At 42.3% G+C, this 13,977-nt stretch overlaps 1 protein-coding gene across 2 annotated transcripts in view; it reads right to left on the bottom strand.

Moving 5' to 3' along the window:
• EDC4 (enhancer of mRNA decapping 4) overlaps positions 1-13,977 on the bottom strand; it is a 324,468-nt gene that overhangs the window by 273,880 nt on the left and 36,611 nt on the right. For both annotated transcript variants that reach the window (XM_029608825.1, XM_029608824.1), the window contains exon 5: positions 4,209-4,395. In XM_029608825.1, coding sequence (XP_029464685.1) covers positions 4,209-4,395 — 187 coding nt within the window. The remainder of the gene's footprint in view (positions 1-4,208; positions 4,396-13,977) is intronic.

Here is a 13,977-nt window from a genome sequence, read left to right as displayed (position 1 = left end):
AATTTGAATGGAACTTCAGACATTTTTTGCAGGAAAGATGGATGTATCATGTCTTCCTTCAGGGCGGTGCTTCTGGGAGGTTCCAGGAAAGAATCAGATGGAAACCCAGCAGACTCTTACAGGGACTGATATGAACAGGAACCATGAGAATAAAGATATTCTTCAGCATCTGAGAGAATCAGTAGTCCCTTAATTCCTCTGAAGCTACTGAAATGGGAGTTTTTAATTCCTCAAGCAAATGCACTATTTGAAAAGGAGCCTATGGAGATTGTCACAATCTGTGAATATAGCCTAATATAGGCTCTAAACTCCTGTTTAGATGTAGATGGTACTTGAGTCACACAAGTCCAAACAAAGTCAGACCACAATTTTTGCCTGAATGCATGGTATTCCAGCAGATAAAGAAGCACTGAATGTGCTTTTACTGATGACAAATAAGATTTAAATATTAAGACAAACTGAGAAGCTCTATTAGATAGAGCTGGCATATGCGTGCCAAGAAGATTTTTCTGCATGGCATGTTTAAATGCTGAGGGAACAGAAGATGATGGCACCATGTCTTCAAAGTCAATGAATCTTTAAGTATCAAGAGTTTCTCACAACAATATTCTCTTCTGTCAGTGTCAAGGTGGAACAGTGCTTCTGGTCTTCTGTTTGGCTTAGTGTAAGGGTGAGGGTTCTCTCTACTCTACAAAACTCTAGTCTTTCCCTCAGAGGAGAAGACATCTGGTATTTTAACTTCGTATCTTGAAAAGGCATCCTGGAACATGGTCCACAATTAGAAGAATCATGAGCAGGTCCCTGACATTTGAGAAACAAGTCATGTGGATCTTAACTTATCTTATGGTGGTTTTCGATGCATGATTTGAAGGGTGACTTCTCAAACATGCTTAAGTAAAATGAAAGTCCTCTACCATAAATGACATTTTCTGTAAATAATAGGATGAATTAGCCATTACACATGCCACCAGATGATGTGGATGACATCAACCGGTGCCACCTGATGCACTGGGTTCACCAAGCTAGTACAGCTTTGAGTATATGCGGGAGTTGCCGTGCAGGCATTGCCTCGCCCATTACAGAGCTAATCTAGCTATGGAGACCACTTTTCAGGGAAGCAGGTGGGTGTTCCATAGCTAATTCATCCTACTATCTAGGAAAAACAGTTTATGGTAAGCAAACATTTCCCATTGATAAGAAGGCTGAATTAGCCATTACATGTGGTGGGTCCCAAGCTGAGGGTTGCAGTGGAGCATTTACTTAGTAAGCAACCCAAAACCAGATTTTGAAAAACTGCTTGTCCAAATTTACTGTCACTCTCCAAGATGTAATCAAGACAGTAGTATGACAAAGGTATGAACAGAAGACCAAGTTTTGGCTTTGCAGATAATGCACAACAGAGGCAGCCATGACTCTCACTTGATGAGTCCTCAGTTTCTTATCTGCAGTCCTGCTAAAGTGAAGCAGTAATGAATGCACTCAACCAGCCAATTTAGACATGGTATGCTTGGTAAGCACTACTCCTTGTCGGAAGTTGGTTGGGATGTTTTCCCTATGTGGCAGAGTTTGTTTCTTTTAATATTCTAATGCCCTTCTGCAGTTCAGAGTATGCAGGGTTTTTTGCTCTCATGTACATGGGGGCCCTGGAAAGAAGGTAAGTAATACTATGGACTGATTGATATGAAAAGCCAAGACGACTTTTGGGAGAAATTTTGGACGAGTATGGAGAATCAATCTGTTATGGAAGAACTGCATAGAAGGAGGAAAATGGATGAGAATTGGGAGTTTGCTGACTATTCTAGCTGAAGACACTGCAATCAAGCCTAGAAGCTGACTCCAGTGGTTTAAAAGGAGGCTTCATTAGTTGGGAAAGGACTACATTCAGGTCCCACAGTGTTTGTGTATTGTGTGTATGGCATACCATAGGCCCCCAAGGGATGAGGGCAGAGGTGCACGTGCCTGGTGTGATCAGGCAGCTATAGTGCTAGCCAGTGGCTCAAAGCCCTTATTTTGTTTCTCTTCAAGTTGCTGAAAGGAGTAAGCTCACACACAGAGAAGTAGACACCCCACACCCAGACAGACAAAAAACAGAAACCACACACACCCAAGACCAACAGAGAGAGAGACACACAGATCCACAAATATCCAGAAAAACAGAGGCATAGACCATAGCACGCCAGACAAACAGATACACATTCCAATGCTAAGAACATAAGCGCCATGCTGGGTCACCTCCAGTGTCCTGTCTTGGGAAGATGCCATTCCCTAAAAGCAGTCTCAGTTTCTTGCTGTTCACTCCCTATGTCAAGTGGTGGTCTCCCTAAACCATCTGGTTAATTATTCATGGACACTTCCTTCTATGAACCTGTCCAAACTTTTTTTTTTTTTTTTTTTTTTTTAACTCAGCTATTCTAGTGGCCTTGACCATCCTCCAGAAGTGAATTCCACAGCTTTATTGTTAGAGTGAAAAAAATACTCTAATTTGTTTTAAATCTTCTCCCTGTTATCTTAAAGGACTCTCTTATAGTCCAAGATTAATTTGAAAGGATAAATAACCATTCCCTATTTACATATTTTACTCCACTCATGATTTGTTAGACCTCAATCATATTCCCCCTCCAAGCTGAAGAGTCAACATATTTAGCCTTTGATAAGGGAACTTTTCCAACCCTTAACCATGTTTGTTGCCCTTCTCTGTACCTTTTCTAACTTTGTTATATCCATTTTGAGATAGGGTGACCAGAATTGCACACAGTACTCAAGGTGTGGGCTGTACCATTAATCTATACAAAGGTGTTATAATGTTCTGTTTTATTCTCCATTCCTTTCCAATAATTACTGGCATTGCTTGCTTTTTAGACTTGCTGCTACATACTGAGCTGAGGATTTCAACGTATTGTTGACAATGACTTGTAGAGCCTTTTCCTAAGTGGTTACCTCTAATGTAGAACCCATCATAGTAAATCTAAAATTAGGGTTATTTGTTCCTAATCATTTTGCACTTGTCTGCATTCACTGTCATCTGCCATTTAGTTGCCCACTTCTCTAGTTTCAAGTTCCTTCTGAACTCCTCATAATCTGCCTGGAAAAAATTTTAAAATTTGGGTGTCAGCCAAAATTTTTTAGGCGCTGAAAAAAAAACCCTCCATTCTACTGTGCCCAACTTTATTTTTTTTTACACTATTTTACTGTTTTCACTAATTTTTCATATTTTTCTATTTGTATATTTACTTTGCTTCTCTTAATTCTCTCAAATTTTGATTTGCTTATTTAATTTGACAATTTTTGCCTTTATTCGCCCTTCCCCACCTGCTCATTCTCTCTGGCCTGTTTCCCCGTTACCCTCTCCTGCTTCACCACTTCTTTTCCCCTGGGCAGGCAACGGCAGTGATCTCTTCCCCTTGGTAAGAACCCAGCAGCGGCAGGAACACCTCACGGGCTGAAGCCTGAAGATGGCAGCTCTTCCTGGGTTGTGGACTACCATAGTGGCTCCTCCCATTTCCACCACAGGGTTCTGCTATAGTTCTCCTCACTTGACCCACCAAGCAGAAGCAGCTCTTCGTCCCCACCCATCGAAAGATGATGCATGGTGACATACTTAGAAGTATGTCACTATGTTCTGGCAGCTCCCTCCCTCTCCTGAGCTTGCAGCACCTTCCACAGCACCGTAACTAGACAACATAGCCACTTTTCTTGCTTGATTGGGCAGCCAATCTGCTCCCTTCAGGATTGTTCATATCCCCCAGTTTGCTCATCTCTGGTTTAAGATACAGAACCTTCACACAAAGACAAAGTTGAAGGGGAAAAAAAAATACATCAAAAAGTTTAGGAACTTTTCTACAATACCATGACCAAAATTTAATAAATATTTTTGGTATAATATCCTACTGAGAATAGCATTCTCTCTGGCATCCTATGGCACAAACGCCTTGCATCTGAAATTGCTATATGATATTTCATTTAACTACTACTCTACCAAGCTATCACTACTACAAATCTTTACCTACAACACAATAAAATGTCATGCACATTTCTCAAATCATTCTCTTTCTTCTTGACCTTTATGTGTTAAAAACTCGAGCATTCAATGCTTTAACAATTTTACTTTGTAAGTGTGCAAGTGCTCATTTAATGCCTCTAGTCTACCATTACAGTTAATTCAATTAAAATATATTCTAATATATTTTAATATGAATAGATAAGGATACTGTATTTTCTCATTTTCCATGGTCAGTAGCCAGACAAAAAGGTTACCAGCCTCATCTAGGCAAGACAACTGGTTGGAGTTGAGGTGAGCAAAAGCCAGGTCAGTGACTCCGCCAACAATACCCTTTAGCAAGATTCGCTCTGCAGTGGAAACGCTCAAGACCCGCACCATGGCAGAACCATTGGCACCTGTAAACAATAAGAACAGAAAAGGCTGTTCTCTGAAACTTTAAATTAACTTTGCTGTCAACTCCTGCAATGGCCATCTGATTCATACAAAGCAACTCTTCCTGATCATTAACTAGTTCAAGAAACTCTGAACCTAAATATCAGTCTCATAACATAGCACCATCATACAAAATCAAAAAACTTTTCTGTTTTTATAGTAGTAAATCTACCCTATAGACTAATGTCCATAGCGTACACAGGATCTTATTCAGGCCCATCAGTTATAAAATGGGAATTTTAACTTACTTTGGTCAAGTGTTATATGATTCCTCCAAAACTAATCTGCATGACTGGGTAATGTTAATTTGCTCTATTAGGGCTGAGATTTACATCTCCAAATCAAGGATATTAGAGATCTGCAACTCCCCTCTGGTAATATAGCCACTGACAATATACTGGTAAGGAGGAGGAGAAATTCAAAGTCATAATACCAAAAAAAAAAAAAAAAAACCCCACTAAACTAAGTCAGTCTCATGCTGAAAACACTGAGGAAACAAATCTGTGACAAATGAATTAGGGAGGGAATAGTCCAGACTGATATGAAGAACTAATATAGAATACAATTCTATTATATATCATTGTTCCCACGAAATTGAACAGTTGGAACATATCAAAGCTGTAACTTAAAAGGGTGGGAATCAGCATTATCCAGATCATTTTCTTATTGAACGATGCATCGGAAAAGGCCCATTTATCCAGCCTGTAAGGACTGGAAAATGCATGCAATAAACTTCAAGAAGCTGTATTGCAGAGATCTGCTATACATAGGCTCCTGCTTTTTCCGCAAAGGACATGCACAGCTGTGGTGGAATGCATACAAACTATTTTGGCAGCTCCTCATGCATCACTTTATAGGCTTCTGAGCCATATAGAAATAGTGGTGCCAGCCAGCCATTCTAGATGCCTTGGGTTATGCTCCCCAACTAGCAAATGGAGACAGATCAGGTTTGCCGATATCACCCCTTATAGGTCAGTCTGCCAAAATTCTATATAACAAGCTAAGAAAGAAAAAAGCTAAACAAACAGAATTCCCCCACCAAAGAACCAAAAGGCTTCCAGGGAACAAACAAGAAAAAATCACCACACAAAAGGATAGAAACTTCATGGGAGAAAGCCAAACAGATTACTTGCCTGAATAAAGAAATGCATGGCTCAGTCAGCACTGATACTGAAAAATATGCTCTTATATCATGAGCCCCTGAAACACAACCACTATAGGGCCGATGCAAAACAGTGTGCTCAGCCGAGCAAATTGTTTAACCCGTGGTTGGACGCACGATTTGGACACACGTCCACAGCCCCTTAAGCTCTAAGGGAATTAGCGCATCCAAAACGCACGTCCAACCCGCAGCAAAACTAATAGTGCTCTTCACAAGCAATTGCATGTTGATGAGGCTATTAGTGATTCACCCCTGATCTAAAAGAAAGTGTGACCCAACCTGCACATTTTTACGCTCAGAAATTAATGCCTGCCCAGAACAGGTGTTAATTTCTCAGCAGCCCAAAACGTTGTACAGAAAAGAAGAAAATACTGCTTTTCTGTACATCCTCCGACTTAATATTGTGGCAGTAAGTCAGAACCACCAAAGTTTAAAAGGTTTAAAAAAAAAAAATGTTTAGAAAAAGTGCAGGCAGTCAGGTTAGGGAAAATGACAATTAACCAGTGTCCATTTTCCTAACCTGTGGCTATGCAATGGTTAGGAAAATGGACACTTGTAAAAATTGAGAGTCCAGTTTCCTAACCCGCTGGCAGCCGACCTCTCCTGGGCGCCTGCTGCCAATGAGGCACTAGGGGCGCGCAATTGTCCCTAGCGCCTCCTTAGCAGGGCGACCCCTCATTTAAATATTGTGACCTCTGTAGCAAGCTTTAGTTGCCACCTGCACCTTCAGAGAATTGAAGGCCAAACCCTTATTCAAGCCCTCCTGTAGCAACTTCAAAATCTATGTTTTAGAGCATGAGCCCTCGAGTTGTGGTGAGATTGGTGCTGCCCTGCTGGTAACCCAGCTGGGTCCCCACAGACATTAGGCAGGCTCGCTATGACTGGGACAAGGTCTTAGGTTTCACCTGTACCAGCCTCTTCCTCCGCAGATTGAGCCCTTGGGTTCTGAGGCCAGCAAGACTTAGGCAACGGTCCAGAGAAGAGCAAGGAGACAGTCATTAACCAGGCCAAGATCAGGGCAGATGGAAAACAACAGTGATGTGGTCCAGGCAGTGGTCAGGCGGCATTAGTATCCCGGCAATGGTCAGGCACAAGAGAGCGATCCGAAGAGTACACAAGAACAGGAGTGGAGCAAAGGCAAGGCAGGCTGGAACAAAGCAAAAATACAGGTCAAGCAGGAATAGAACAAGGCAAAAAAGCCAGGGCAAGCGAGACCAAGGCAAAAGGCAGGACTGGAACGAGGCAGAGGCAGGAGCAAGACTGGAACAAGTAAAAGGAAGGAGCAGAACATGAATGCTAGCAACTTGTACTGCAGGCAGGGAGGATAGCAAGAGACCTGTTGCTGAGGCATCAGCTGAGAGTGTGGCTGGGATTTAAATACCCAGCCGCGCTGACATCATCAGAAAGTGCCATGGCCAAGTTCTCACCACAGGACCTATTTGGTGGCCTGAATTGATTGCACATAAGGCAGCCTATTGCTGTGAAAGTCGGCGACGGGCAGGTCCCTGTTGGCATCCTGCTGCGGCACTGGAGAGCCACAGGTGAAGTGAGGCCAGCCGTGGGATGGCCCACTCAACCCACTGTTACATGATGATAAATGGTCAACAGTCCCCCACCTGCATGCAAGAATTCAAAGACCTTCCAGACTCGACCACACACTATGGACTTATATTCACCTGCCCTTGGAAATAACCCCTCTTGATTAAGCACACCCTTTCAAGGGCCAGCCTGTAAAACAAAACCAAGCAGAATTTTTATGTACTGGCACAGGAAGCCATTAAGTCCATCACGGGTCTTCCCCATCTGTTAGTTACCATAGTAAAAGCCTCTTCCGACAGGGTCAACTCCCCTGGATCCAAGAATTTCTGACTGGGGAAAGTCACGTGCATGTTTTTTATCCCAGCGATGTGCCTCGAAGAGAGCATTTTCACATTTTTCCATCCAGATCATCAACTGCTCTGCTTCTTGAGCTACCTATAGACTTTTGGTTCCCCCTTGATTTATATGCACTACTGCTGTAGTACAGGAATCTGACTGTCCCCAAAGTAGAGGAGCAAAATGTGAAAGCTTTCCTTATAACACTCATCTCTAATCAACCGAAGGCCCAATTGGCCCCCTCCTGAGTCCAAATGCTTTGAGAAACCTGACCTTGACAGCACACTCCCCAACCGAAGAGTCTGGTGTTGGTCGTCACTGTAATCCATGATGGGGAGTGGAGGTCCACCTGCCCATTTCAAGTTCTTCAGCACTAGCCACCATACCAAACTCTTCTTGGCTTGTTCCAAGCAATGGAAGTCGAATAATAAGCCAGTGAATGTGGGGACCATCTCGATACAACACCTTCTGAAAAGGTCTCATATGAAACCTTGTTCAAGGGACTAAATCCAAAGTTGCTGCCATGGACCCCAACACCTGAAGATAGCTACATACCATGGGATTTTGAGATCTCAACTTTCTCATCTGATCTTGCAACTTCTAAATCCTCTCTTTTTGTCAGGCTGCACCTGACCAGCATTTGTGTTTAGCAATGCTCCAAGATATTCCAAAGTCTGAGTTGGAACTCGCTTGTTCATGTTGAAGTTGACCACTCAGCCCAGACCTGCAAAAACTGCACAGCCCTGGCTGTAGCTGCTCCACTCACTTTGACCAACCAATCATCCAGATAAGGATGAACCAAAATTCCCTCTTGATAAAGAACTGCTGCTATCTCCATTATTACCCTCAAGAAAGTTCTCGGAGCATTGGCCAGGTCAAAAGCTGAAACTGAAGGTGAAAACTGAAGCTGAAACTGAAGGTGAAAATCAAACAACATAAAATGAAGAAACTTCTGATCGCCCTCCCTTAACAGGATATGGAGATACACTTCCATCAGTTTCAAATATGTTACGAATTCCTTTGTTTTACTGTTACCACTACCATTTTTAAATGAGTCCCTCTCAAAGCCTTGAGGACTTACTTAAAGTTCAAAATAGAATGAAAGGATCCTTCCTTCTCTGGTACCATAAAATAAAATTGAATACCTTCCTTGGCCTCTCAGAGGCTGGGACCTGGACAATCGCTCCTAACTTTATAAGGCATTTGAGAATTATTCAAAACCACCTCCCCTTTTTTGGCAGAGTAACAAGAGGAAACCATAAAAAACATCTGAATAAAACAGCAACACTCCAGTACATAACCGTCCTTGACTATTTCGAGAACCCATTGAACTGATTATTTGGACCCATCTCTGGAAAAAGGCAATCAGCCACCCACCTATTCCAAAGGCTGGGCCTTTGCACTTTCATTAGGAATTCTGGGATGCTGCAGCATTGGCAGAATCTTCGTCTTTGTTTCCACCTCACTTAGTCTGAAAGGATTGAAGCCTACCAAAAGGCTTAACTCACTGACCACTTGAAGACCTACCCAGTTTCCCATACCTTAAATCACGAAACTAACTTCTAGCTAGTGCAAGCCTCTGAGCCCCTCTAGGCTTATCTTCCAGCAACCAAAGTCTTAGACTCTCCCAAGGCCTTCATGAAGTTTTCCAAAACCTCTCCAAACAAGAGCTTCCTTTTTATAAGAGTTCTTGACAAACAGATGTAAAAACGGAATCAGCCGACCAATTCCACAACCAGAACAAATGTTACATTGGTACAATAGAGGCCATAGTCCAAACCAAATCACAGGAAGCATCTGCCAAGAATGCTGAACCCGGTTCCATCTGGACCACTTCATCCAAGACTGAGTCAATACCTTCCCAAGGAACTTTCCGAGATATTCTATAATAAACCTTTTGGCTTTTCCGAATAACGGTATATAAAACTCTTCAAATAAATAAATAAATAAATAAACAAACAAACAAACAAACAAAAACACAGACCGGGCCTTGCAACAATGCTACTGCAAACTGCCTGAAGAGCCAGGTCTGCTACTTCAAATTTATTTGCTTTATATTCTGCCCCAAAGGGCTTACAATCTAAGTTTGTACCTGAGGCAATGGAGGGTAAATGACTTACCCAAGTCCACAAGGAGCAGCAGTGGGATTTGAACCCTGGTTTCCCTGATTCATAGCCCACTGCTCTAACCACTAGGCTACTCTATCATATTGGCCTTCTTCGTATCAGAACAGACTTCCTTTGGCAACTTGCTTAAGTTCTGACTCAATCTTCCTGTCCTGTACATCCCCTCACAGTAGTCCTCCTCATGATAGCACAAACAAGTTCATCAAGATTAGGAATTTTAAGTTTCTCCCTTTCCTGAGCGTTCAGAGGATACAGCCCTTCCCTCTCTGAAATTGGCTTCTGGAGAGTCCCACTCCACCGAAATCAATTCCCTAATTGACCAATGCAAAGGAAAGGCCTTGGACAGTTTCCTTTAATCCACCATAATGGGGTCTTCAGCCAAATTTGCAACTTCTTCACTCTTTTCCTCCACAATATTCAACACCTGTGATTGCAAGTTCGTCGTCATCCTCACTGCAGCAGCAAGAGTTGAGTTAAGGGATCCGAAGGAGTTGTGGGGGGAAAGCTGTCCTACCGCCACACTGGGAAACTGTGGAGGAGGAAGAAGGTCGTTCCTGAGCAATTGGAAGTGCTGCCGTTGTCCTGATAGCAGAAGGCGAGTTAAGGGATGGGGGGGGGGGGGGGGGGGGGGGAGCGAATGAATGATTAAATCAGCAGGGACAGCCATGGGGGAGGAAGGGAAAGATTCTAACAGAAGGGATAGCAATTAGAATAAATGACTTCTTACCCTCAGGAAAATGAGCTCTGAGAAGAGAAAGAGCATCTTGCACGGCATTACTTAAACTGAAAAGGGGATTGAATGTGCAAAGGAGGCCAATAATTGTGTAGCTGCAAGAGAATTCAACATTACTGAAAAACTCAGATTGGTGAAAATGAGGAAGAGCTGGAAAAAATGCCAACTCAAAGCTTTACGTTTCAAAATTGTGCCTTTTGATGGAATGGAAAGGAAACAGAATGGCTACATTGTGACTTGCTCGAGCATTCGGATTTCTGCCTTTCAAAATGGCAAAAGAAGAAAAATATTCAGCAAACTAACAGGCCGATACAGTAAGGAGCAATAGGAAGAGCTGCGTTAGTGCCGGGCGAAAGCAGCCCCTGTGCGTACAATTTGGTCGGAGGAGGGCTGCAAGAAAAGTAAGTCGCTTCGTTGCTACTTTTTTTTTTTTTTCGCTTTTTTCCGCTTTCGTTGCTTCGGGAGGAGGGGGAGAGAGGACTGGGGCTGCCCCGGAGACCAGCACCCATGGACACGGCCAGGGCAGGTGAGCAGGGCCTGGGGGAAAGTTTGCCGCCTACCCTTACCCCCTGCCTCTAACGCAGGGGTAAGGGTAGGCGGTAAGTTAGCAGGTTAAACACGCGGCAAAACGGCAGGTTAAAAAAGCGATAGTCGGGGTGCACGTTACTGTATGGGAGGGAATAGCTAATTAGATAGTTTACATCTAATACACATGCCGCGGGCGGAAGGGGTTACCCGGTGATTTAAAGAGGCGGTAAGAATGGGTTAAAGGGGTTAAAGGGGATAGTGTATCGCGGGTTGGACTAACGCGGCTGAAAAGTGAGTAGAAAGCGGGTTAGGAGCAGGGTAACCGCGGCCGCACTTTACTGTATTGACCTGCAAGTCTGAAAGAATTCTCTGCATCATCTGGTTGGTGTTCATGGTTCATGAACTGATATGGATTGTGCCTTCATCAGAGCACAAAAATTTAACAGAAACTGTAGTATAACATTTTAATAAAAGATTATAATAAAATGAGGAAATAAGAAAAAAAACACTAAAAAGAGCAGTTGTAAAGGTTAAAAGTTTTCATGAGTGTACATTTGAAAATACATTTTACATGGGCTTCCAAAATGGTATTTCATGCATTAAAAAATGTGGAAAGACGACCAAAAGACTGTCTACATGGTTTAATGATGTGGTAAAGGAGGCAGTTATAGCTAAAATGAATTGTTCAAAAAATGGAAAGCAAACCCCAAATGGTGAAAATAGGCAAGAAGATAAGCATTAGCAAGTTAGATGTAAAACAGGACAAGATAAACTTTTAGAAAAAGTTGCAAGTGAGGCAAAAAATAATAAACTTTTTCAAGTACATTTGAAGCAAAAAGCCTGTGAGGTAGTCAATGGGCCATTAGACAGAGAGGCAAAAAAGGGTGCGCAGGGAGGACAAAAACAGCAAAAAACTGAATTGTCTATCTTTACTACAGAATAAGTTGGGAACATAGCACACCTGAAACATTCTTTGATGGTGAAAATTCTCAGCAACTTAAAGAAATATCTGTGATAATGGAGCATGTAATAGATTATACTGACAAACAAAAAAGCAACAAGTCACCAGGACCAGATGAATTCCTTCCCAGATTCTAAAAGAACTAAAAACATGAAATAGCTTATCTACTCTTCTGTAATCTATCATTTAAAAAACAGACATACCACCTGAAGACTAGATGACCACCAATTTGACACACATTTTTAAAAGGGGCTCTGGGGCAATCCAGGAAACTAGACCAATGAACCTGTCTGTCCAACGTAAAATGCCATCCTGGGTCAAACCAAAGTCCATAGAGCCAAGCATCTTGTCTCCAATAGTGGCCAGCTTGGTTCACAAGTACCTAGCATATCCCAAATAGTTGATCTCTCTTCTTTATCTTACTCCCAGGGATAGGTGCTGGCTTTCTCAAGTTTACCTGGCTAATAACTTTTTATGAACCTTTCCTTCCAAAAAAACTTCTCCAACCCTCTTACCTATTACGGTCAATGCTTTGACCACATCCTCTGGCAACAGATTCCATTGCTTGATTGTGCGCCAAGTAAAAAAATACTTATGATTTTAAAATCTACCAGCTGCTAGTTTCATAAAGCGTCCACTAGTCCTAGTGTTTAAAAGGGTAAATCGTTCCCTATTTACCATTCTACCCCACTCATGATTTTATAAATCTCAATAAAAACTCTTCAGTCATCTCTTCTCCAAACTAAAAAGAGCCCTAATCTGTTTAACCCTTCTCCATGAGGGAGCTTTTCCATCCTCTATCATTTTTGTCACCCGTCTCGGTACCTATTTTAGATGCACTAAGTCTTCCTTGAAAACAGGTGAGCAGAACGGCAAACAATATGAAGATGCAGTCGCACCATGGATCTATACAAAGGCTTTATGATATTCTCAACTGATTGAGGCAGTTATTGCTTCTCCAGATGCCTTCTTGACACAGTATATTGCATCTTTGTTATTTACTGTTGACAAAGAGGAGTCCCCCACATTGTCAACTGCGACTCCTACATGATTTCATGGATAGGCACTACCACGATTTCTTTGGAGGTGCAGAGGTGGGGGTTCCCCAAACTGGAGGATGTCATATGTTTGCCCTGGACTCTACCTCCTTTTGTAAATTAAGTGGAATTGTGACTACAATTTCCTTCAAAAAAAAAAAAAAAAGTCAGTAATTCCTCTTTATCATAGTTGTCATAGATGTATAGACATATACAAGGCTATGAAGAGTGAGCCAGAAACAAAGGTTTGGTCCAAGTATGCATCTGGCTAAAAGACAAGGCTTCTGGTGAGAGGATCCCTTGCTTGTTGGCATCTAAACCCTGATGAACTTCTGTGCCTTAATTTAGCTTCCCTCACCCACCTGCACTGAAAATTTACACTGGTGCAATTGTTCTCACAACAGATACCAGGGGACTCTAGCAACGGCTGCTGATGCACCAGGGCTTGCAGCTCTGTAATCCAACTCAGCTTGGATCCGTTTTTCCAATTCCTCCTTTAAAACTGCTAATGTTAATACCATATGAGAAGCAGAAGGAGTGGTCAAATATTCCAGGGACATAAAAAAAAAAAAAAAAAAAATCTGTGGCTGACATCTGAGCCCTTGGAAGCTGTTGCAATTCCCAACATGGATGCAATGGTAACTGCCCTTTCTACTGCAACGCTTCATGGCATTTACAATTATAGCCAAAGTCTCTCTGCTTCTTGTATCCTACACCAATGCAGACCGATGTTGACCTTCTTAGCCTTCACACAATGTCAGTACTCCTCAATACCAGAAATGAAGCTGAATCCTTTGCTTCTTTGGAAGGGGAAAGCTAGACAACTATTTGTCTCTCTGATCTTTGTATGTGCTCAATTTTGAGGTAGACTGATGTCTCCTCAATGTGCCTGCTGGACCCTTCGATTCTAATACCAATGGGTGGACTTAATGTCTGTGAACAGCTCCTCCAAGAGCTTCAAACAGGAATTACATACTCTGGGAGTCATTTTCTTACATGTGCAACACTCTGAAATGACAGGATCATTCCTTAGGCAAAGCATTCATCTACTATGAGAATCTTTGATAAACAAGATGTATCTGCACTGAAGGCACATGTTGAAGCCAATGGACTTATCTTTTTG

The sequence above is a fragment of the Rhinatrema bivittatum genome, chromosome 7, assembly GCF_901001135.1.
Source record: "Rhinatrema bivittatum chromosome 7, aRhiBiv1.1, whole genome shotgun sequence".
In the NCBI taxonomy this organism is placed as follows: Eukaryota; Metazoa; Chordata; class Amphibia; order Gymnophiona; family Rhinatrematidae; genus Rhinatrema; species Rhinatrema bivittatum.
Note: the sequence above shows the minus strand (reverse complement) of the source record. Positions and strands in the feature narration are given on the sequence as shown.